The sequence below is a fragment of the Anabrus simplex genome, chromosome 3 (assembly GCF_040414725.1).
Source record: "Anabrus simplex isolate iqAnaSimp1 chromosome 3, ASM4041472v1, whole genome shotgun sequence".
Taxonomy (NCBI): Eukaryota; Metazoa; Arthropoda; class Insecta; order Orthoptera; family Tettigoniidae; genus Anabrus; species Anabrus simplex.
Genome location: NC_090267.1, coordinates 186695498 through 186720153, shown reverse-complemented (window position 1 = coordinate 186720153; position 24656 = coordinate 186695498). Strand labels below are relative to the sequence as shown.

Sequence of the window (24656 nt, the reverse complement as noted above, 5' to 3'; positions counted from 1 at the left end):
GATAGTTTCCAACGAAGTTTCAGAACATTCTCTCTTTGCCTACCTGGGCACTGAAATCATCAAGCAGATATTTCATGATTGAGAAAGCCTAAAGAGTTTATATGTCCGGCCCTGTGGTGTAGGGGGCAACGCATCCGCCTGTCATCGGATGGCCCCGGGTTCGATTCCCGGCAGAGTCAGGGGTTTTTAATTGTAAATCATTAATATCCCTGTCCTGGGGACTGGGTGTTTGTGTCGTCCTTAACGTTTCTTCCTCACATTCAACACTTTACACTTCTGCCATTAACATAATACAAGCAGGTCCCTCACGTATGGTGCAAGTAGGGGCAAAAGATCTTCATAGGTTGAGGCTCCAAACAAATAGCATTAAAAAGAGAGCTTATATGTTTTTATTATTATTATTATTATTATTATTATTATTATTATTATTATTATTATTATTATTATTATTATTATTATTATTATTATGGGAAATATTAAAGGTCCGAAATCCAGTAAACGATGTCTTCTCATGTCGACGGTTCAGTCAGTCCTTCTATATGGTTCTGAAATCTGGGCTGAATCCTTGAGATTTGCTTGGTATCGGAGAAGGATAGCTGCTGTACAACGGAGAGCGGCTTTACGTATTGCATGTGCATACCGCACTATTTCCGAACCGGCAATCCTCACGGTGGCAGCAATAGCCCCAATAGACCAATTCGCATTGGAGCGGCATGAAATCTGGCGTACCAAAGGAGACCTGGGAAATAAATGTGCAAAGAAGCGCGCCTTCAGTCAACTGATGAGGCGATGGCAACTCAGGTGGGAAAGTGATCCTCGAGGCAAATGGACCAAGCGACTGATACCATGCTTGGATATCTGGGTTGAAAGGGCCCATGGTGAAGTAAATTACTACCTCACGCAGCTTCTAACAGGACATGGATATTTCCGGAAATTCATGCATAAAGTGGGCAGAGCGAGTGACGCATCATGCATATACTGCGATGTTATTGACGACGTATATCACACCTTTTTTGTATGCGGCCATTGGACGATTCAGAGAAGATGTGTGGAAACTGAACTAGGAGAATTGACAACAGATAATGTTATTTCGGTGATGCTGCGAAACCAGGAATCCTGGGATCGCGTGGCAGTACATATGGAGGACATCCTTCGTCAGAAGAAGAAGGATTTGGAAGCATACGAATGTTCGTAAAGGAGAAATGAAGAAAGAAGACGTCTGAAAGACAAAGCTCGATATCACCCTGAAGTAATGCGAGAGCGGTTCCGGGGTGATGACTCACATCGTGGGAAAAGGGTGTGTGGTTTTTAGTGGGTAAGAATCCCACACACTTGTGGAGTGCGGACCCTTCACAAGTGTCTTTTTGAAGATTTTCCACAATCCCTCGTTAAATAATAATAATAATAATAATAATAATAATAATAATAATAATAATAATAATAATAATAATAATAATAATAATAATTATTATTATAATTATAATTATTATAATTATTATTATAATTATTATATTATTATTATATTATTATATTATTATATTATTATTATTATTATTATTATTATTATAATTATTATTATAATTATAATAATTATTATTATTATTATTATTATTATTATTATTATTATTATTATTATTATTATTATTATTATTATTATTATTATTATTATTATTATTATTACTGGGTACCTTCTTTCAATGTGTTTCCAAGAAACTGTTTTCCTGTAATTGAGTTTTTGTCCATATAAATCGTATCGCGTCTTTTGCTAATCGTCCAGAACACGGAGTGAAACATGAGATGCAAACTGGGAAGACCACGCGTAACAGTTTCAAGAAACTACGCTATTGTATGTTTTACCGCCAGTAAGCCAAATACAGAGTACTTTGAATAACTAAAGAATATCTGTAACCAGCTAGCAAGAAACAGGGTAGGATATCAGTACTCCCTCTAAACTGTTACAAAATTATCGCTCGCACCTGTGCCGGGTCCGTGTGTAAAGCGAGCTACTCAACATCATCATTTAACAGTTCCAGTTTCCCGGGTACTGCTGGCGAGCCTCTTCCATTCTGTCTTATTGAGATACGTTCTGTTGTTAATGAAGTCCTCCAGTGTCCTTCCCCAATCTGCAATGTCCATCTTTACGATGTCCATCCAGTGCGTTCTTGGTCTTCCCACCATCTGTTTCCCTGCCACATGTCGCTCCAAGTTAACATATGCTATCCTTGTTGGCTCCATCCTCATTACATGCCCAAACCACCTCAATCTGGACATACTGATCCGATCTAAGAATGATGTACCGTAACAATCCCAGCTTCCTTTCTAACCACATCATTCCTCAACTTGTCCAGTTTGATTTTTTGAATTGTGGACCTAAGGAACTTCATCTCAGATGCCTGCAACCTTGATGAGTCTTTCTTAGTGAGGGTGCAGGTTTCAGTACCATACGTTAAGATTGGTGTGAAGTACTGATTGAACAGCACCAGCTTTGATTTTGTTGGTACTTTGGGATCCCAGAGGAGTGTTCGTACTTGCTAGTAAAAGTGAGAGCTCTTCTGCACTCTATTTGCCACCTCCTTTGTGGCTAGTGTATCTCGAGATATTACACTGCCGAGGTATGTAAAGCTTCCACACTTTCTACTGGATGGTTTCCTAGCATGATGTTCGCTGGTCGTCCCTCTCTGTTTATTGCCATCACTACTGTTTTGAATTCGCTTATCTTGAGACTGAACTCCTGGAACTTAACCTTCCACTCATTGAGTCTCCACTGTACTTGTTCCTCAGTTTCTCCCCAGATCATAACATTATCAGCAAAGGCCATTGCATTTAGTTCTCCATAGATTTTCTTGATGTTCTTCATTATGCCATCCATGATGGTGATAAACAATAATGGGGATAGTGCACTGCCTTGCTGGACTCCACTTTCGGTCTTGAACCAGGATGAATGTCCATCACCCAATTGCACACAGCTGGTACAGTTCTCATACAGCATCTGAACTTTCCTCACCAGTCCCTCTGGCACATTGCTTTTTCTTAGGCATTCCCATAACTTCTCTCTTGCAATACTGAGCAATGCAATGCGAGCTGCTATGCTTCCTAATATCTGTTAGTCAATCAGAAACTCCCTACCCTTCACTTGGTTGCGCTGAGACAGTTACTTTTTTCAATCAATCAATCAATCTGGATATGCTGACCCAATCTAACAATGATATCTCAATCCCAGCTTCCTTTCTCACCATGTCATTCTTTAACTTGTCCAGTTTTGTTTTCTGAATTATAGACCTCAGGAATTTCATCTCAGCTGCCTGTAACCTTGACTTTCTTAGTGAGGGTGCATGTTTCGATACCATATGTTAAGATCAGTATGAAGTGTTGACTGAACATCACCAACTTTGTAGACATGATACGGGTATTTTGGGTTTATGCCATGTTAAAAGAAACTCTTTACATTTTGCAAAGAACTTTGCTCTGTATCTTCAGAAGAAAATTTTGACTGTTCACGAGGAAGTCTTCTACAATAATGAGGGTTTGAATAGACCTGTAGTGATAGACTCATTCGTCACCAGGTGGCTCGCCATATGCTGGCACAGCACTCCAAGCGGGAGCTGACAAGGGTGTTAAGCTTCAATTAAGATGTTCTCTCACACTGTGTGTGTGTTTGTGTGAGGAGTAACAGAGAGGAAATCCGATGAATCAGGGATGAATGTGGTAGAATAAATAAATAGAAACTAATAAAATAAAATGCAAGAAAAGACACCAGGATAGAATAGAACAGAGTTAAAGAATGGAAAGAAAGTATGTGGAGAAAACCAGAGGATGATAATGATGTGGGGAGCATAATCGGTGTACACACGTTATAACACATAGCTTGGAATGAACCAACTGGTGATGACGAACGTACGAATTTGGAAAATGCCGAGCAAAATAATATAGAAAGGACAGGGAAGAGAACTACCTAATTAAATCCTTAATGGCTGGCAACTATGTATTACTTAATTGATAGCCAGTGTCCCTGTTGAAATTCTTAGGATGTTTACGTGTTTCCACAGCTTCGCGTATAATCCTAGACCTGTAGTGTTTAGTGTGAGTAAGACCTCAACAGTCTTGGAACATGACATTGTGACCCGACGATAGGGCGTGATCAACTATTGCTATAGCTTCAGGACAAATCTAGTTATAACAGGTATGGGTCCAACCATATTTATTATAACTGGAGGAATACTTCAAAATTATGAAGACTGTCAAGCTATGAACATTTTAAAATAGATTTTTATTGCATTTGTTGATTGTATTTTATCTCAAGTATTTTATGTATCACTGTTTTTGTATAATTATGTCTTTCATCTTTGTGTTATTTTAGCTGATAATGACCTCTAGGCTAGGTCGCAACATGCTCTATGTAGCTTTTTAGGCAGACTATTTATCAAGTGGCAAACTTGAATTGAACAGGTGGACTTTATACAATTATATTATTTTAGAATTTTATCTTAGATATTTAAAGTCAATATGGAACCGGAATGAAGTTCATTACGTGTAATATTAGACTGTATTCAACATGTCTGCCAGAACCTATAGCAAGAAAAGCCCCAGTGGCCAAAGCTTTCTTTCTATGTTCATATAGGCCTAGTAAATCAGAAGTAAAGCAACATTTGAAGTGGTAACGTATTTCATTTAAGTGTTCAACATAAGTACTAAATACAATAAAAATTCCTAGCACCCCAAGGTATCACCGTGGCCCCACAGAAAAGTTCACTGTATGGTTTTTGGCTAGATGGCCAGAGAGGTATGATCTAGTGTTACTAGAAGCTTGCATTGCTTGATAGTACTCACTGTAGCCAACAGACTGTGCCACGATTTGTTTACTAGCACTTAACACTACAATCCCAAGGCCCTCATTGCTCTACAATAAGATGTGAGTGAAATACTTGCAGGATATTTCTTGTTGTTATACAAGTTATCAAAGAGTTTATTTATAAAAAAAAACAGAAACCACTTTCTCCACGAACTCGGAGGATAATGATACTAGTCCTTCAGTCTGAGAATTCTGGTAAGTGGTGCCTATTTCAAACTGGTCTATTACTTTTGCAAGACAAAAGAGGCTTTACTAAATTGAATTAATATATAAAAAATAAAAACTATAATTTGGAAACCAAGCATTCCAGGCCATAGTGGTACACTAGTATAGCTAAGTCAACAGGTTTGTACCTTTAAGGGTGGTAAGGAATGGTAAAGACCCACCTTATTATAATAGAGAAATAAAGAGACTAAGAAGGAGGTGCAGACTGGAAAGAAATAGAGTTAGAAATGGCTGTGGAAGTAAGGAGAAATTGAAGGAACTTACTAGAAAATTGAATCTAGCAAAGAAGGCAGCTAAGGATAACATGATGGCAAGCATAATTGGCAGTCATACAAATTTTAGTGAAAAATGGAAGGGTATGTATAGGTATTTTAAGGTAGAAACAGGTTCCAAGAAGGATATTCCAGGAATAATTAATGAACAAGGGGAGTGTGTATGTGAGGATCTTCAAAAGGCAGAAGTATTCAGTCAGCAGTATGTAAAGATTGTTGGTTACAAGGATAATGTCGAGATAGAGGAAGAGACTAAGGCCAAAGAAGTAATAAAATTTACATATGATAACAATGACATTTACAATAAGATACAAAAGTTGAAAACTAGAAAAGCGGCTGGAATTAATCAGATTTCTGGGGATATACTAAAGACAATGGGTTGGAATGTAGTACCATATCTGAAGTACTTATTTGATTATTGTTTGGTCGAAGGAGCTATACCAGATGAATGGAGAGTTGCTATAGTAGCCCCTGTGTATAAAGGAAAGGGTGATAGACATAAAGCTGAAAATTACAGGCCAGTAAGTTTGACATGCATTGTATGTAAGCTTTGGGAAGGCATTCTTTCTGATTATATTAGATATGTTTGTGAAATTAATAACTGGTTCGATAGAAGGCAGTTCGGTTTTAGGAAATGTTATTCCACTGAAGCTCAACTTGTAGGATTCCAGCAAGATATAGCAGATATCTTGGATTCTGGAGGTCAAATGGACTGTATCGCGATTGACATGTCTAAAGCATTTGATAGGGTGGATCATGGGAGACTACTGGCAAAAATGAGTGCAATTGGACTAGATAAAAGAGTGACTGAATGGGTTGCTATATTTCTAGAAAATAGATCTCAGAGAGTTAGAGTAGGTGAAGCTTTGTCTGACTCTGTAATAGTTGAGAGGGGAGTTCCTCAGGGCAGTGTTATCGGACCTTTATGTTTTCTTATATATATAAATGATATGAGTAAAGGAGTGGAATCGGAGGTAAGGCTTTTTGTGGATGATGTTATTCTCTATAGAGTGATAAATAAGTTACAAGATTGTGAGCAACTGCAACGTGACCTCGAAAATATTGTGAGATGGACAGCAGGCAATGGTATGTTGATAAACGGGGCTAAAAGTCAGGTTGTGAGTTTCACAAATAGGAAAAGTCCTCTCAGTTTTAATTACTGCGTTGATGGGGTGAAAGTTCCTTTTGGGGATCATTGTAAGTATCTAGGTGTTAATATAAGGAAAGATCTTCACTGGGGTAATCACATAAATGGGATTGTAAATAAAGGGTACCGATCTCTACACATGGTTATGAGGGTGTTTAGGGGTTGTAGTAAGGATGTAAAGGAGAGTGCATATAAGTCTCTGGTAAGACCCCAACTAGAGTATGGTTCCAGTGTATGGGACCCTCACCAGGATTACCTGATTCAAGAACTGGAAAAAATCCAAAGAAAAGCAGCTCGGTTTGTTCTGGGTGATTTCCGACAAAAGAGTAGCGTTACAAAAATGTTGCAATGTTTGGGTTGGGAAGAATTGAGAGAAAGAAGAAGAGCTGCTCGACTAAGTGGTATGTTCCGAGCTGTCAGCAGAGAGATGGCGTGGAATGACATTAGTAGACGAATAGGTTTGAATGGCGTTTATAAAAGTAGGAAAGATCACGATATGAAGATAAAGTTGGAATTCAAGAGGACAAACTGGGGCAAATATTCATTTATAGGAAGGGGAGTTAGGGATTGGAATAACTTACCAAGGGAGATGTTCAATAAATTTCCAATTTCTTTGAAATCATTTAGGAAAAGGCTAGGAAAGCAACAGATAGGGAATCTGCCACCTGGGCGACTGCCCTAAATGCAGATCAGTATTGATTGTTTTTTTTTTTTTTAGAACATGGAAGATCTGAAAAATACACAGTATTAGACCATATCCCAAACATGCAATAAAATTTCTACAACGTATTTGACTGAAACCATGACAACTGTTTCAATAGAGATTCAGGGAAAATACTCAGCTCGTTCAGTAGTGAAACAAGGAGCTCATGGGAGACCATATGGAGGAATATCCTGCTTTATCAGTCCAAGGATGCGACAAGTAATCTCAACAACAGTTGACAAAGAATTAGTGTTGATGAAAAATAAAACTGTAACGCTCCTAGCCAAATAATGAAGTAGAAACAATTCTGGAGACTATAATCTCATCAACAGCCCCAACTGAAGCTATAACCATGGTGGGTAACTTCAATAATTGTCATATATATAAAGAAGTACGAAGTACTGTAGTAGGATTCTAATAGAAGATCTGGAAGAAATTGGATTTATGGTATACGCACGAATGAAGCTGACCAAAAACATTTTGCCAAAAGGTAGTAGCACAATTCACCTCATTTTTACATATAGTCTTGAATCTTAAAATATCTTCTTATAAAACAACCAGAATTAGAACTTATTCCTATATTTTTAACACTTTTACATATCTCAACAGTCTACTTGCTGTAAAGCGAAGGGGATTTCTTACATTGTCATTAGACAAAACGAACCTTATATTGTTTGAAGGAGGTGAAAAAATTCTGTGCACTAATGTAATGTCTGAAATCCCCTGATTCCTTCCCACAGCTAACTCCACGACCAAAAATGAGATTTATAATGTGTAATATGTGCCAAGTTTCGAGCCGTTAGTGGTGAGTTGGCGTGGAATAACATAAGTAGAAGAATAAACTTGAGTGGAGCTTTTAAAAGATCATACCTGATAATATGAAGATAAATTTGGAATTCAAAGGGACAGATTGGGGCAAATATTCTTTTATAGGATGACGAGTAAGGGATTGGAATAAATAATCAAGGAAAATATTCAATAAATTTCCAAGTTCATTGAAAATATTTTTTTTTTAAAAGCTAGGTAAACAAGTGGTATGGAATCTGCCACCTGGGCGACAGCCCTAAATGCAGATCATTGATGACTGATTGATTGATAATATAAGTTCATTTAATAAGTTCAACCAAAGTGTTAACGGTAGAAAAGATCACAATAAGAAGGTAAGGTTGGAATTCAAGGGGGCAAATTGGAGCAAATATTTGTTTGCACGAAGGGGAGTAAGAGATTGGAATAATTTACCAAGGGAGATATTCGATGAATTTCCAACTTCTTTGAAATGATTTATGAAAAGCCCAGGTAAACAACTGATAGGTAATCTGGCACCTTGCTGACTAAATACAGATGAGTGGTGACTGACTGATTGAATGAGAATCAACACATTGTTGTTAAATATTGGGTAAAAATTATGTTTAGTATGGTATTGAGTACACTACACATGAAGAAAATATGACTTTCTCATTAAAATATGACATTTTGTTACCAATTTTCATGTTATCATTATTGTAAAATAACTTGGCATAGTTCTTTGTGAGAGAGAGTGTCACTTGTATTACAAGAGACAACTTTGCTAGACACAACACAATAATAATAATAATAATAATAATAATAATAATAATAATAATAATAATAATAATAATAATAATAATAATAATAATAATAATAATAATAATAATAATAATCATTTTTGAAACCACAATCAGTGGGCAGAGATATAGGAATGACATTCTTGTACCAGTTTTCAACAATTGACGGATAATGAATGCCAGTCTGGATATTTCCAGCAAGACTCGACAACCACACATACGGTTAACGAGTCGTAAATGTAATTGAGGAAATTTTTGACAACAGACTAATCAGTAAACCATTGTGGACTGCAAGATCCCCAGATCTTACAGTTTGCAATTGTGATTTATGGGAAACATTGAAAAATAAGGTTTATTCAACAAACCCTCACACTGTAGATGAACTCAAACAAAATATCAAGTGAGAAATAAAGGCTATCTCGGTAGATGAACTAACGCGTATGAATGAAAATTTCCTTAGATGAAGCCAGAAATGTGTAGATGCAGGTGGAGGACAATTTCAACATTTTCTGTGACAAGGTGAGAAATTATTTTACTTTGATTATGTGTTATTTGGTGTTCTTGTTAATTTACATGCGATTCATACGGGCGCTCTCCCGGCCCCAGCCCAGTGAGTTGCCGTGTGCTCGTCTGACCATCTTGCCCATCTACCTGCTGCTCTGCGCCGGCCGGCCCCACTTTGAGTGAAAGACCTTGTAGATGCAACCACATGACAATTCCTGTACTTATAGTTATATAATTATAAATGGAATATTTTTCTACTCATTCTACAAAAATATTACAGTGTCACTTTTCTGTGCAGATTGGCATTCGGGGAAAATTATTTATTTATCTATTTATTTATGCGGGGAAGTCTGTGGGCCCCCTTAAACCTTGGACCCATCTATATTGTAGTCTTTTCAGGCTTTAGCATTATGCTACTGTTTCATTTGCTTTCTACAGAAATTTACGATGGTCCATTATACTTTTAACATATATGTTGCATAGAAAACGGCAGTAAGCTCCAAAGAATAAACCTTCCTATTTGTCAAGTTGTATCTATTTCCTTTCTCTCTCTCTGTGGTCTGTGATTTTAGTGCCAACCGGCTATTATATCTTTGTAGTCAATTCTAATCCTTTCCATCGCTTGAAAACAGGAATTTCTGTCCACCATGTCGAATACAATATAAAGTTCCTATTACTACAGCAGGCCAAAGTAGAGAAATAAAAGAAAATGAGTAGGTACCAGTTTGGGCAGCTGTAAGAAATATTGATTATGAATTTACTCGGGATAACAGGATATCATTACAACTGCAATAGTGGGGATATGCTCTCCTCCACCCTACCTCCAGGATTCTCAATTACCAAGCGAGTTGGCCGTGTGGTTAGAATTAAAAGCGCGCAGCTGTGAACTTGCATTCGGGAGATAGTGGGTTCGAACCCCATTGTCGGCAGCCCTGAATATGGTTTTCCGTGGCTTCCCATTTTCACACTGAGCTGTACCTTAATTAAGGCCACGGCCACTTCCTTCCCACTCCTAGCCCTTTCCTATCCCATCGTCGCCATAAGATGTATATAGGTATCTGTGTCGGCGCGACGTAAAGCAACTTGCAAAAAAAGAAAAAAAAAGTTCACAATTCAGCATTTCTGCCAATTATGCAGTATGTTTTAAAGTTAAGCATGTATGCTCTCTACGGAAATGTATAAATTAACGGTCTTTCACACATTCAACATATTAAAAAAAAGCGAGTTAAGTAATGGTTTCTTACAATGCGTCGCTTCTAAAATTTTAAGAATAAATTCTCCATTTAACTATACTCTATTTTAGGATTAACGGCATCGCCCCTCGAAAACCCTACCCCTTAAAAAAAATCCTATCCGTCTCTGCTACTATCAACGACTGCAAGCTGGAGCAGGAATTTCTCATAACTGTTAGGAAATGGTCAGCGCAAGCGCAGACTGGTGGGAGCACACAAAGGTTCAAAGACAGTGTATTAAGGTTCGTGATGTGTTGTTGCAGTCAGCTGTAGTTTTTAGTGAATGTCTGGGATTTTATTGTGATTTTGAAGTTACGTCGGATACTTTACGCATGGGATCATGTTCATTGAGTGTGGATACATCGTCTTCATACTACTCTTGGCTCCATACATCGAAAGCGGTGAGTAATATCCATCTGACAACATTGGGGTGAGGGCTGTGAGCCCACCCTATCCTTCCGTTTTGAAAGTGTCTGACTCGGTTGTTGTCAACTTCGGCATGTGATTATGTTTATTACGGATTTTGTATTGATATTTGAACTAAAACATCCTGAGATTATGGCATTATTGCAAAGTTTTTGATTACTGGTTCGCCATTAACGAATAATAGGCTGAAAGTAAAACAGAAGGGTGTTTAAAAATCCAGCTGTTCATTATACATACCCAGTTCCGCACACTGGATCGAAAATTACTGTAGTCTTATTAGATAAAATTATATATTGATATATTTTTAGGAATGTTGTAAGCAAGCACGAAATTTGTGTTTTTGGATTTCAGAATGATTTTTCTGGGTAAAAATAAAACATTTGGATGAAATCATTTAATCAAACTGTCAAGTACATATGAATGAAATATTTTCATTTATAAATGAGAACGGGTGTCTAGAGCTACTGCAGCTCTTCAGATTTCAGTATATAGTTGTCCTCAAAATTCGTCATTCTTGTTGAAACAGTAGCCTTAAGCTGTTTACAAAGTGTTCGGTTGAATATACTTTTATGTTTAGGTACATTTTGCGACATTGATACTGATTGAATTTAATGACACGTGACTTCGAATAGTAGCCTAATGTAAACAACTATAATTTTTTATCCTTTCGATTAAACATAAAACAGTTTTGTGCTGAAGCAATTGTTTGTGAATGCTTTAACAAAAGAACGAACTTAGAATTTTGAGGAATTCCGACTTTTTGAAGATATATAAAACATTTCACTATGAAGTTATTTCAGAATCACCTGTTTCTGACATCCAGGTCTTTTGACAGACAGAATAGTTTAACTGTATGTAATAGACTTAAGTTTGGATTTGTGAAATTTTGCTAATAGTTGTAGTAACTTAGAATTTATCATGTTAAAGTGCGTACATATCTTTGTGTCTTTTGCATTTTATAATCTATCATATTGTACTTTGAGGAAATGCAAATATCAGTAGGCCTACTTGTTGCTCATTCTGCAGAGATTGGATTTAAAATATACTGTTATTTCATATATGTTGTACTCTCCTTGTTATTACGGTTATTAGGGCCTACTTCTTTTTTCCTGTAGAATATTGATTTGTTTTCATGTGATTTGGGTTTACCTGTCTGGTAAAGATTGAAGGGGGTCCAACTTCGTACTGAACTGCTTCTCTAAGTTTAGTCATCTTGCAGTGGATGAGTAACCCAAAGCCATTCATTACTTCTGGAACATATGTTCCTGTTATTTTATTCATGCAAGCGACATTCCATTAATTATTTTAAGAACACTGGATTTTAAATGGAATAGTGATGGATCAGTATTTTCTTGCTATGTCAGTATTGAATGCTGTAGATATGTTTGCATTACCCATACACTAAATGGTACCTGTAAATAGTTGCAAAACACTTTATTTTATTCAAGAATAAAGGAGAGAATAGATGTATATTTACTTCTTTTTACATTTATGTCAAAAGTGCATAGTAATGCATAGTACTGGGTAATGGTAAACACAGCTAGGCCTATTTTATTATATACATAGTCACTTAATTACCATGCTGCAATCAGATTTCCATAGATGTTGAAAGTCAGACTTTAATGTATACCTTGGTTAATTTTACATTTCCACATGAATTTCGAGAAGATTGCATTAGTAACTCTCCATATTCACCTCTTTGCATAAGTGTGTTGAATTTTGTATGTAAGCCTATAGCTCTCATCCTTTGGTGTTTCCTCAGTTTCCTTTTTATTTATGGAATAACCTTTTTAAGACTTTCTAGGTTGTTTCAAATGGAGCTTGTCATTTTTTTATGATCTAGATTTATTTACTGATGTATCTTAAAACTGAAAATTATTTTCTCATAAAGTTGCTGCTAATATTGTTTGAGGATTTTATACGCTTTAAAGGATAAAATTGAAGTGGATGTTATTCATATTATACATCAACCGTAATCGATGAGGACACTGAACATACACCATGCAGAGCAAAAGAAGCTATGGCTTGTTTCAAAGATTTCAGAAATAAGAGTAGAGGGTTGTTTTTGTTTTTCAACCCTTTGCAGGTGACAGTGTTTCATAAATATCCATGAAGTACTTATCTATCACGAAACTAGAGCGCTTAACAGGAAAGGAAAACTACCTGGCCATAATAATCAGAAACATTCTATCTGACACAAGAGTGATCATAGACGATGGCATCACTACGTCCAGTGACATAACCCAAACAAACAGAGTGCTACAGGGGGACCCAATGAGTCCTGTATTATTCAATATCGCAACTTCCGATGTGACAAGAATCATCCATGAGAGCCGGGCTGAGTGGCTCAGACGGTTAAGGCACTGGCCTTCTAACCCCAACTTGGCAGGTTCGATCCTGGCTCAGTCCGGTGGTATTTGAAGGTGCTCAAATACGACAGCCCGTGTCGGTAGATTTACTGGCACGTAAAAGAACTCCTGCGGGACTAAATTCCGGCACCTCGGCGTCTCCGAAGACCTTAAAAAGTAGTTAGTGGGACGTAAAACAAATAACATTATTATTATTATCATCCATGAGAAGGATAAGAAAGTCGTGATATACATGTATGCTGATGACATCATAGGAGGACCAATCCTGCAAGAGGTGCAAGATACACTCAATAGACTCTCAGAATGGGCTATAGAAAATAAATTCACAATTAACACCAAGAAGACAGTTCAAATTACATTCCGGAAAGGAGGAAAGATTGCATCAAAAGACCAATTGTACTTAGGGGGAAACGAATTAGCAATTGTAAATTAGTTGAAATATCTGGGCATTACCCTCCAAACGACCCAGACCATCTTCTGACATGTAAAAGAAAAAGCAACAGCAGCGATTAGAGCCATGAAGGACATTCAAAATCCAGAAAAAATATCCCTGACCACCACAATGAAACTATTTCAAGTGAAAATAATGCCAATTCTAACATACAGAATGGAACTTATATGGGACCATTTAAAAATAAGCAACCTAGAAACCTCGGAGAAAGTGAAGGCATCATTCCTCAAGAGAACACTCAGTGTATTAAAATTCACCCGATCAAGACTTCTATACGTACTAACAAAAGACTATCTAATACAAGAGATCAGAAAAAAAAATCCTACCTTCAACGGACGCCTTTCAGCAAACACTAAGAAGACGAGAACAAAAAAGAATTGATATTTGGTGGGAATTTTACAGCACAGACGCGATGACAAAAAAGGACTGGACCCAGTCAAACTACGAGTTGAGACATGTGGTCACCAGGTTTGCAAGTCATGGTTTCCATCATGCAGTCTGCATCAATAAAAGATTCCATGAACCGTGTGATTCATGTATGTGTGAACTGTGTGGTGAGAGTTGTCAAAGATACCCTTGCAGTTTTGCAGAAAGAGATCAAAGTCTTTTGCTAAACAAACATAATGCACATTGTGCGCACTTCTTAATTATAATTATTATTATTCTTGTTTCATTTTGGCCAACTAAGGACCACGTCATTTCATCTGTTTCCTTTGAGCTTTAATGTTGGTCCAGTATTCCTTCATTCGTATACGGTGTTGCTCCTTTCGCTTTTCCGTCCATGCCTTTCCAGTTTTCATCTTCGGCTTTGGTAGGAAGCTCTGATGTTCTTGGAGTTTTTTCTTAAGTGGGACATGCTCCTGGATATCTTCAAATGAGATCCCAATCTCCTGCAGATCTTTCTGTACCTCACTGAACCATGCCCCCTTTGCCTTTTTCTCTTGGAGGAAAGTGAAAATGCGGTTGGTTAACCGTGTTGAATTCATTCGGGCCATGTGTCCATAAAAAGTAATCCTCCTTTTTTGCATCACATCAGTTATTTTCTCCACATGCGAGTACAACTCCTGGTTGAGCCGTCTCCTAAACTCGCCGTTGTCTTTGACTGGACCTAAGATTTTTCTCAAAATCTTTCTTTCCTTGGCCTCCAATTTCTCCATCATGCCTTTTTTGTTCATGGCGAGACATTCCACTGCATATAGAGCCTCTGGCCGGATAACAGTGCAATAGTGTTTGATTTTTGCATTCAGAGATATAGATCTTTTGTTATAGACATTTTTAGTCAGATGGTAAGCCATTTCCATTTTATTCATGCGTGAAGAAAAGGCTTCTTTTTTGGACAAGTTAGGTTCTATCCATTCACCAAGATACTTAAATTTTTCGACTCACTTGACTTTTCCACGAGTCCCTTCTAGCTCACTTGGCGCCAGTTTGATGTTTGTAATGAATTTCGTTTTCTCAAAGGAGATTTGGAGGCCCGCCTTTGCAGCTTGTGTTTGAAGCTGGTTGGTCTGCTTCATGGCCACATCCAAGGAATCGGCGAAAACCGCAAGATCGTCTGCAAATGCTAGACAGTCAATTGAAAGGTTCTTGTTCTTGTGGCCTAGTCTGACTCCGCTTTCGACTCCTTCATAACTCATTTCTCTGCGCCATTCACAGATCACTTTCTCAAGAACGCAGCTGAACAACAGAGGTGAGAGACCATCTCCTTGCCTAACTCCTGTCTGTATTTCAAAGGCCTCTGAAATCTCTCCTCTAAACTTCACTTTTGAGATGATGTTGGTGAGAGTCTGTTGGATGATCACTCTTGTTTTACCATCCAAGCCAAATTCCTTTAAGATCTGAAGTAGGGTAGTTCTATCAATTGAATCATAGGCCTTCTTAAAGTCGATGAACGTTACTACAAAAGGCTTGCTCCTTAGTTTTAGATATGAAAGGACAGATTTCAGATTCATAATCTGCTCCACACATGACCGTCCTTTCCTGAAACCTCCTTGGTAATCACCCAGCTCTGGATCTAGCTGTTCTGCCCTGATTTGAAGAGCTTTCGAGAGAATTTTGTAGGTTAAAAATAGGAGGGAGATGCCGCAATAGTTGTTGACATCCGACTTGTCGCCTTTCTTATGAAGTGGGTGGTTTAGGGCAGATGTCCAGTCACTTGGAAGTCTTTCAGTATTCCAGATTTCATGTATGATGTCTGTTAATTTCTCCACTGCATTGACACTAGCAAACTTCCACAATTCAGCTATTATCGAATCTTCACCCGGCGCTTTATTATTCTTCAAGGATTGGATAATCTGTCTGACTTCCTCTTTCGTAAGTGCAGCTGAATCTCGGTGGACTGTTGTTGTATCTTCAAATGTGAATCTGGACATTGGGGCCTCGCAGTTAAGAAGGGATTCAAAGTATTTTGCAAGGATCCGGCAGTTTTGCTTGTCGTTATGGGCTAGGTTTCCATTGGAATCTCTGAACTGTAGGCTCGGTGGGTCGTATTTCCTCAAGTTGCTTTTAAATGTTTTATAAAAGTCACGTGTATTGTTCTTCTTGAAATCTTCCTCAATTTGAGCCAGCTGGTGTTTATCAAAAGCACGTTTAATGCTGCGGATGGTTTTTGCTGCACACTTTCTCTCATTCAAGAAGTTTGTCCAGTTGATTTGGTTCTTTAGCGAGTTCCATTTCTGCCAGGCGAACTGTCTTTGCATTATCGCTGCATCGCATTCACTGTTCCACCAAGCGTGCTTCCTGGGCTTAGTAAGCTGAACCGTCTCTTTAACTGTTTTGATCAGGGCCTCGCGCAGTTGTTCCCAGTTCTCTGCATCCACCAATTGTAGTTTCTGAGTGAACTCATGGTTAGATCCTAGTTTTTCTCTATCAAATCTTTCAATCCTTTTGGCTCGAACTCTCCTTGTGTTTCTCGGGAGCAGTTTGATTTTTATCTTGGATAGATAGTGATCTGAGTCCAGTTTTGCTTGTCTTAGAACTTTAACATTCTGAATTTCTCTTTGAGCCTTCTGTGCAATCGCGACATGATCAATCTGGAATTCACCAAGGTGATGATTTGGGGATTTCCAGATCTTCTGTTTTTGGGCAGGTGTTTAAGAGCAGTAGACTTCATTACGAGGTTAAATGCCTTACACAGCTCTATTAGCCTTTCTCCATTACTATTTGTTCTCTGTTGAGCAGGATAGTTTCCAACGATGTTTTGGAACTTTCTCTCTTTGCCTACCTGGGCATTGAAATCTCCAAGCATGATTATGGTATGTTTGTCTGGAATCTTGGATAAAATCTCCTCAAGTTCTTCCCAGAATCTATCAGTTCCCTCTGGGTCTCTCTTGTTCGCTTGGTTGATCGGCGCATGAACGTTCACAATAGTATACATTTTGTTTGTGCTTCGAAAGGACAGAGTCGAGACTGCTATTCACAGACGTGAAATTTGTTATTGAGTCCAGAATCATTTTGTTGACTACAAATGCTGTGCCAAGGTGGGGGACAGTTTGTATGACACGTTTACCAGGTTTACCCTTGAAGATCCTGTAACCTTCAGATTCAAAGGCTTGCTCATCTGTAAATCTTGTTTCCTGAATAGCTGCAATCTAAATTTGCTGTTCTGATAGGATATCTCTGAGCTTTTTCAGTTTTCCTACCTTCTGGAGAGAATTGGCATTAAAGGTAGCAAAGAAATTCTTGGCTCTATGTTTGATCTTTCGTGGAGTCTCTGATACGTCCGAGCATGTCGGTGCAGGCTCCCCAGAATCCGAAGGCCCGCTAACGTCGTACAAGACGACGGTGGATTGGTTAACACCTGGGGTAGTAGCTTTAGCTGAAATTTCCTCCATGCTTTTTTCATAGTTGAAAAACTGTAGATTTGGGTCAGTGATATTTCGCACCGAACAAGGTACTACCAAGGTTGTGAGCCGTGGAGCCCCCATCACTGATCGGTTCACCGACCCAGTTTCCTGCTGGGATTGGTTACCCAACCTTCCACTGGGTTGCTCGGCTTAACATGGGCACCTCTTGTAGGTTACGTGCTAGAGTTGGAGTGAAAGAGGCTAGTTGGATTCTCTTGCTGAATCCAATAGTTTATTGTTGCAGAAGGTCGCAACGACGCATTTCACTCCCATTTGCCAGGGCTGTGAAGACCCCTCCTAGGTTGACTCCTAGGACCCTATTACTATTATTATTATTATAAATATCCATGAGGTGTAATTTGTTCTTGTGCCATTAAATATCTAATTCACTAATGTAGCTGCTTCTATATAGGCTATTTGTGGAATTGGGTGTGGGAAGTTCTGTTATTGGAGTTAATAAAAGCAGGCCTACTATAACTATTCCTTTATTTTTGTGAAGTAAGCCTTATAGAAAATATGTAAACACAGCCTGTAAACCTCAGAATACTATCTTCATATTATTGTACTCATTCACTCTTCCATCTCGAAAATTATTTTTAGTATCGCTCTGTTGCTTGTAAGATATATGGTTTCATCCCACCAATAAATATTATTGTTTATCCTCATGTGGAACTTCATGTTGATTGATGAAGCTGTTCATATCAGGTGGCTCTGCTGGTGAGGTCGTGTGAGGAAATTGGAAGAGCATAGATTATCTACGAGTATAACAAAGGACTCTGGTTTGAGGGTGAGAGAAGCATGAGTTTAAGAAGGAAGCCATACTTTCTAGTGTCGACTCAGTTAAATGTAACTTAAAAGCTTTCCAGTCTATCAAACACACAAATTTAAATATAAATATTACACTATAACATGCCTGTAAAAAAAAAAAATTATTGTATTTTTATTCCTTGTTCAATAATGTGCTTTTTATGGGTATTTTTTAGTGTAATAACTTATTTATATTTAACTTGGGTGTTCGGCTGACTGGAAAGTTTTTAAGTTATACTTCTATAACTATGAGAGTGCTGCACAAAAGGACACACGCATCACCTTTCAAGAAGAAACGGCAGGGAAACCTCTATACACTGGAACTTTTCGGCAAATTCATCGGAGAAGAACTTCCCTTCGACATATTACTTAATTTTAATGGATATGATTCATCATTTGTAGCACTGGACATACTGGCGACAATTGACCCAGGCTTCTCAAATTTTGACTCGTCAATCAAAAGCACGCATTTTCACTGGTCAGTGGTGCAATCCTTACGTTGTCTGTCCCACTGAAGTCTCCAAGATTTATGCCTGCTCGTTCAAAGTGGCTCTTTGGCAGATACACGTCCACACAACCCAGCATCACATAAACGATATTACACAGTTGGCCATGACACTGATTGTTCTCTAATTCTGTTGGTTTCAAGGCAGATGTCCACAGCTGTAAGCCTTCTGTTACACTTGCTTAAGATCACATCGTATTTATCCTCAGCAACAGACGTTCTTTAAGGACATCCACTATGTACTCGATCTTTGTCTTCACTTCCACAACAGAGCTAACGCCGAATTCAAAAACCTGTAATTTTGCAGCATTATGCCAATATGATCAAATGACTTGTAGGCACATATAATAGCTTGCTTTGCTTCCCATTTCTGCAGTGAGTCTCTATCCTGAAAAATTGGAGCAGTAAGTTACTGAAGACAAGTCATTGTTGGAAAAAACTAAACCAACAGACATTCAGAAAGGAGGGAAAGTAGTTTGTATCATAGCTAACAGTGGTTATTTCAACAAGGGCAGTAATCTTTTAAGGTTTGTATATTCTTTTATATAGCAATGTAATAGAATCCAGGCTGATGTTTGGAGAACACAGGCTGAAGACTATATTGCAAGTATCACTCTCCAGATACCTACATATCTAAATAATGATTAAATATCACATTTTAGTGTGTAATGGATCAGAATAGACACCTGATGCAGGAAATGAATCAGAAATTCAATAAATATCAATATTAATTGTCCTATGTCCTATATAGAGAATTTCAGAGGGGAGTCATTATTCATTGTGAATTATGTACATTACATTCCAGTGCTATATATGACCTTTCAAGATTAGGTTAGGAGATTTTTGAATAACTGACCTGTGCCTAGAAGTGATGGTGTAATGAGACAGACATTTCTCAGGCAATGAAATGCCAAATTTTGATACCTTAAATTAATCATGGGCAGGAGATAAGATGACTAAAATTACTTCTGTATTACAATAGATTTATGAAGTAGATAATGGTCTTTAACAAAAGAGTAGTGTTCCAAAAATCTTGCAAACTTTAGTGGGGAGTGAGGAGATGAGTTGCTCAACTAAGCATGTTTTGAGCACTCACTGGAGAGATGGCATTGAATGACATTAGTCAAATAAGCTTGAATAGAGTTTTTAAAAGATGGAATTCCAGAGGACAAATTGGGGCAAATATTTGTTTATAGGGAGAGGAATTAGGGATTGGAATAATTTACAAAGAAAAATGTTTGATAAATTCCAACTTCTTTGAAATTATGTAAGAAAGAACTAGGTAAACAATTGAGAGATGATCTGCTACCTGGGTAGCAGCCCTGAATGCAGATCAGCAGTGGTTAATGATTGAACATGTGGTTTGCAGGCGATATGGAGTAATTGCACATTTTCAAAAGGTTATTCCCAACTGTTTGGGTTAAGATACTTGGGCATTGTTAAGCCTGTCTGGTGGCCATGATCGTTGAGGCGTTGCAGTCTGAACAGTCTTTACACCGTGGTTAGCCAGTTCGAGTCCCATTGGTCGAAAAAAGATGTTGCCATAAGTTGGCCGGTAAGGTAGGGGAGGTGGTGGTATACAATTTATAATCACTAGATTGCGTGCCAAAAGCCTGGATTAAATTCCAAATCTCTCTGCAGTGCTCATATGGATTGAGGGCATATGACGCTGTTGATCGTGATTGGTCCGTCGGATGGAGACGGTAAGCCTTCAGGATACCCCTTGGCGCTATTCGTCAGGAGTAGGCTATGTGCCGGTACCGGGTTTCACCCTCTCCTTTCCTATGATCACATATCACGTCTTTCATCTCATTGACTCCTCTGATGAGGTTAACGTCAGGAAGGGCATCCGGTCATAAAAATCCAACACGACAGATTAATCTCGCCTCATTCTCGACCCCGTAGAGAAACTGGACAAGGGTTGGACAAACAAACTCAGGCATTGTTAATTAGGACCGTAAGTTAGCTCATAATTGATTGTCACAGTACTCTAATTCAAGAAAGAATCATCATTGACTGTGAATTCATGATATTCAACTTCCTCTGATCTCATAAAACCAATAATCCTATGTTTAATTCCTGTGCTACTGTATGTAGGAATAGATACTACTGTGATCTGTGTGGGTGAAGTTGTGAAATTTTCACGAGAGGGCAATCAAAACTTTCTGGTTGGTTCTCATTCATGCAAAATCCATTCAGGGTGCCGACATTACTGGATATATGGCACAAAATGCGATAAAATATGACTATTTATAATTAATTCCGGAGTAATTTTGTTTATACTGCCATTTTCATAGCTCTAGATGGCCAGCAAGTGATGTAGTAGTAGCGTGTTGTGCATATTATTACCTCTAAGTGACCAGCCCCATGATGTAGCGTTAGCATGCTCTCCTTCTTACTCGGAGGCCCCGGGTTCAATTCCCAGGCAGTCCAGGAATTATACACTGACTGACAGAGCAAATGCAACACCAAGAAGGAGTGGTCAGAACTTTATGCCAATTGCAGGGTAGACTGACGTCACTGAGGTATGCTCATGATGTGAAATGCGCCGCTGTGCTGCGCACGTAGCGAACGATAAATGGGACACGGCGTTGGCGAGTGGCCCACTTCGTACCGTGATTTCTCAGCCGACAGTCATTGTAGAACGTGTTGTCGTGTGCCACAGGACACGTGTATAGCTAAGAATGCCAGGCCGCCGTCAACGGAGGCATTTCCAGCAGACAGACGACTTTACGAGGGGTATGGTGATCGGGCTGAGAAGGGCAGGTTGGTCGCTTCGTCAAATCGCAGCCGATACCCATAGGGAGGTGTCCACGGTGCAGCGCCTGTGGCGAAGATGGTTGCGCAGGGACATGTGGCACGTGCGAGGGGTCCAGGCGCAGCCCGAGTGACGTCAGCACGCGAGGATCGGCGCATCCGCCGCCAAGCGGTGGCAGCCCCGCACGCCACGTCAACCGCCATTCTTCAGCATGTGCAAGACACCCTGGCTGTTCCAATATCGACCAGAACAATTTCCCGTCGATTGGTTGAAGGAGGCCTGCTCTCAGAAGACTACCATTGACTCCACAGCATAGACGTGCACGCCTGGCATGGTGCCGGGCTAGAGCGACTTGGATGAGGGAATGGCGGAACGTCGTGTTCTCCGATGAGTCACGCTTCTGTTCTGTCAGTGATAGTCACCGCAGACGAGTGTGGCGTCGGCGTGGAGAAAGGTCAAATCCGGCAGTAACTGTGGAGCGCCCTACCGCTAGACAACGCGGCATCATGGTTTGGGGCGCTATTGCGTATGATTCCACGTCACCTCTAGTGCGTATTCAAGGCACGTTAAATGTCCACCGCTACGTGCAGCATGTGCTGCGGCCGGTGGCACTCCCGTACCTTCAGGGGCTGCCCAATGCTCTGTTTCAGCAGGATAATGCCCGCCCACACACTGTTCGCATCTCCCAACAGGCTCTACGAGGTGTACAGATGCTTCCGTGGCCAGCGTACTCTCCGGATCTCTCACCAATCGAACACGTGTGGGATCTCATTGGACGCCGTTTGCAAACTCTGCCCCAGCCTCGTACGGACGACCAACTGTGGCAAATGGTTGACAGAGAATGGGGAACCATCCCTCAGGACACCATCGCACTCTTATTGACTCTGTACCTCGACGTGTTTCTGCGTGCATCGCCGCTCGCTGTGGTCCTACATCCTACTGAGTCGATGCCGTGCGCATTGTGTAAGCTGCATATCGGTTTGAAATAAACATCAATTATTCGTCCGTGTCGTCTCTGTTTTTTCCCCAACTTTCATCCCTTTCGAACCACTCCTTCTTGGTGTTGCATTTGCTCTGTCAGTCAGTGTATATTGAACTGAGGGTTGGAACGTGGTTCACTGGTGAGACTAACTGAAGTTCTGGCTGGTATGAGAGGCAGTGGATCCAGTTGTTGAAACCAAGCAATACAGGTGAGGCTGTCTTCAGTCTGACCACATGAAACTCCAGCATCTGCTGGCTATCTGGCTGGGAAGGAGTCGTCTTGGCAGCCATGACCGAAAGAACTCTTGCGCGACGATTTTTTTATAGATGTAACAATAAATTATTTTTAATTGCAGGAGTGAGGGTAATCGACGCAGATGAATGTCGATAAGCTTCTTTTAAAATTTACGAGTGCCGTACAATGAATTTTAACCCCTTAAAGTTGCTGCATTACCCGTTTCATAGTGATGATGCAGATTAGCAGTAAATGATCCCTCTGCTTCATTACTGAATTTGATGGTAAATAAGTGACTTAGCTGGAGCACTTTCGTCTGATTTTAGTCGGCCGCCCTTGGAAACAGCAACGCTTGCCTTCCATCCATTACTAATCTTACAGTTACATGTTTTGTATTTATCTATTTATTTAGCGTATGTCAGTGCAGAATATATATACATTGAAAACGCAATTGCTATTTTAGTACCGGTAATCAACATGGAAAGACAGTTCGTGACGGAGGTGTAATACATATGACAGTGGCCCGCCTGAAAGAAACAAACCTGGACCCCTTCAAAGAAATTGTATAAGGCCAATCAATGATATATACAAGTATAACTTAAATGTATGTCCATGCGCACGGGCGACTTTTTTTTTTTTTTTTTTTTTTTTTTGTAAGGTTACAAAACTAATTCTTATTCCTGGCCTGTCCTCAGCTACTCGGGATCGGGGCACTACATGTTGATTAAGCCACTGCCTTCGTAATATACAGGCCGTACTGTAGGAAGCGCGCCAAGCCAGTCAGCTGAACAATTGAGGCGAGCTAAGCGAATGTTACAAATTGTACTTGTGAATGTAATCCATAAGGATTGGGGGCATTCTTAGGATAATTGTGACCGCTGAGAGACACAAATTTATATTTAAGTATATTGCTTATTTTTGCTTTAAATTTATCACATCAGGATTTACGTAAACAGCTGTTAAGATAATGAGACCTCATAGTTTAGGTTAGGCATGGTAGCTTCACGTGGTAAGTAAGTAAAATTCTTTCAAGAATAAAATTACTGTGTCCACCTATTCAATATAATTATATTCTGTAGTGATTAAATCCTACATGAAATATAAACACTACGACGCACAGATCACCTACGGGCGTCAAATCAAAAGAGCTGCACCTGGCGAGCCAAACTTGTCTTCGGAAACTCCCGGCACTAAAAGCCATACGCCATTTCATTTTTACCGCTGTTTAAAATGGCACCATTATTTCTTTGGTTCTGTTTATAATTCATGTAGGATTTAATCACTACAGAATATAATTGTATTGAATAGGTGGACACAGTAATTTTATTCTTCAAAGAATTTTACTTATTGTATCTTCAATACGGAACAAAATGAGATTAGTTACTTGTAACGTGGTGAGTAATGTAAATTCAAGGGACGGAATTCTTCTCGTGTAATTTACTTATTTAACTGTTATCGTATAACACGTTGTAGTGGAAATATAATGTGCTACAAATTTAAATGCAGTGTGTGAAAGTTCGCATTTGCCACAACTTGTGCGTACCACGGCGAAAATACAACTATACAAGTAAGTAGACATTAATATTTTCATTTTCTTCGTATCCTTTATGAAAAACGAGGATCCCAACCGAAAAAGTACCTGTTACGAAGAATAAAGGAGTATGTTTCACTCATTTTCCAGAGGTGATGATGAGTTCTGCTTTTGACTTTCTTGTTTCACAGATTTACAGCAGAGCGTTTTATTGTTGATACAGAACAAGCATA

General features: G+C 39.1%; 1 protein-coding gene across 3 annotated transcripts in view; it reads left to right on the top strand.

Moving 5' to 3' along the window:
* Positions 1-10759: 10759 nt before the first annotated feature.
* The window catches only part of kuz (zinc-dependent metalloprotease kuz), a 697031-nt gene continuing 683134 nt past the window's right edge, over positions 10760-24656 (top strand). For all 3 annotated transcript variants that reach the window (XM_068226622.1, XM_068226623.1, XM_068226621.1), the window contains exon 1: positions 10760-10916. In XM_068226622.1, coding sequence (XP_068082723.1) covers positions 10856-10916 — 61 coding nt within the window. In that variant the 5' untranslated portion in view covers positions 10760-10855. The remainder of the gene's footprint in view (positions 10917-24656) is intronic.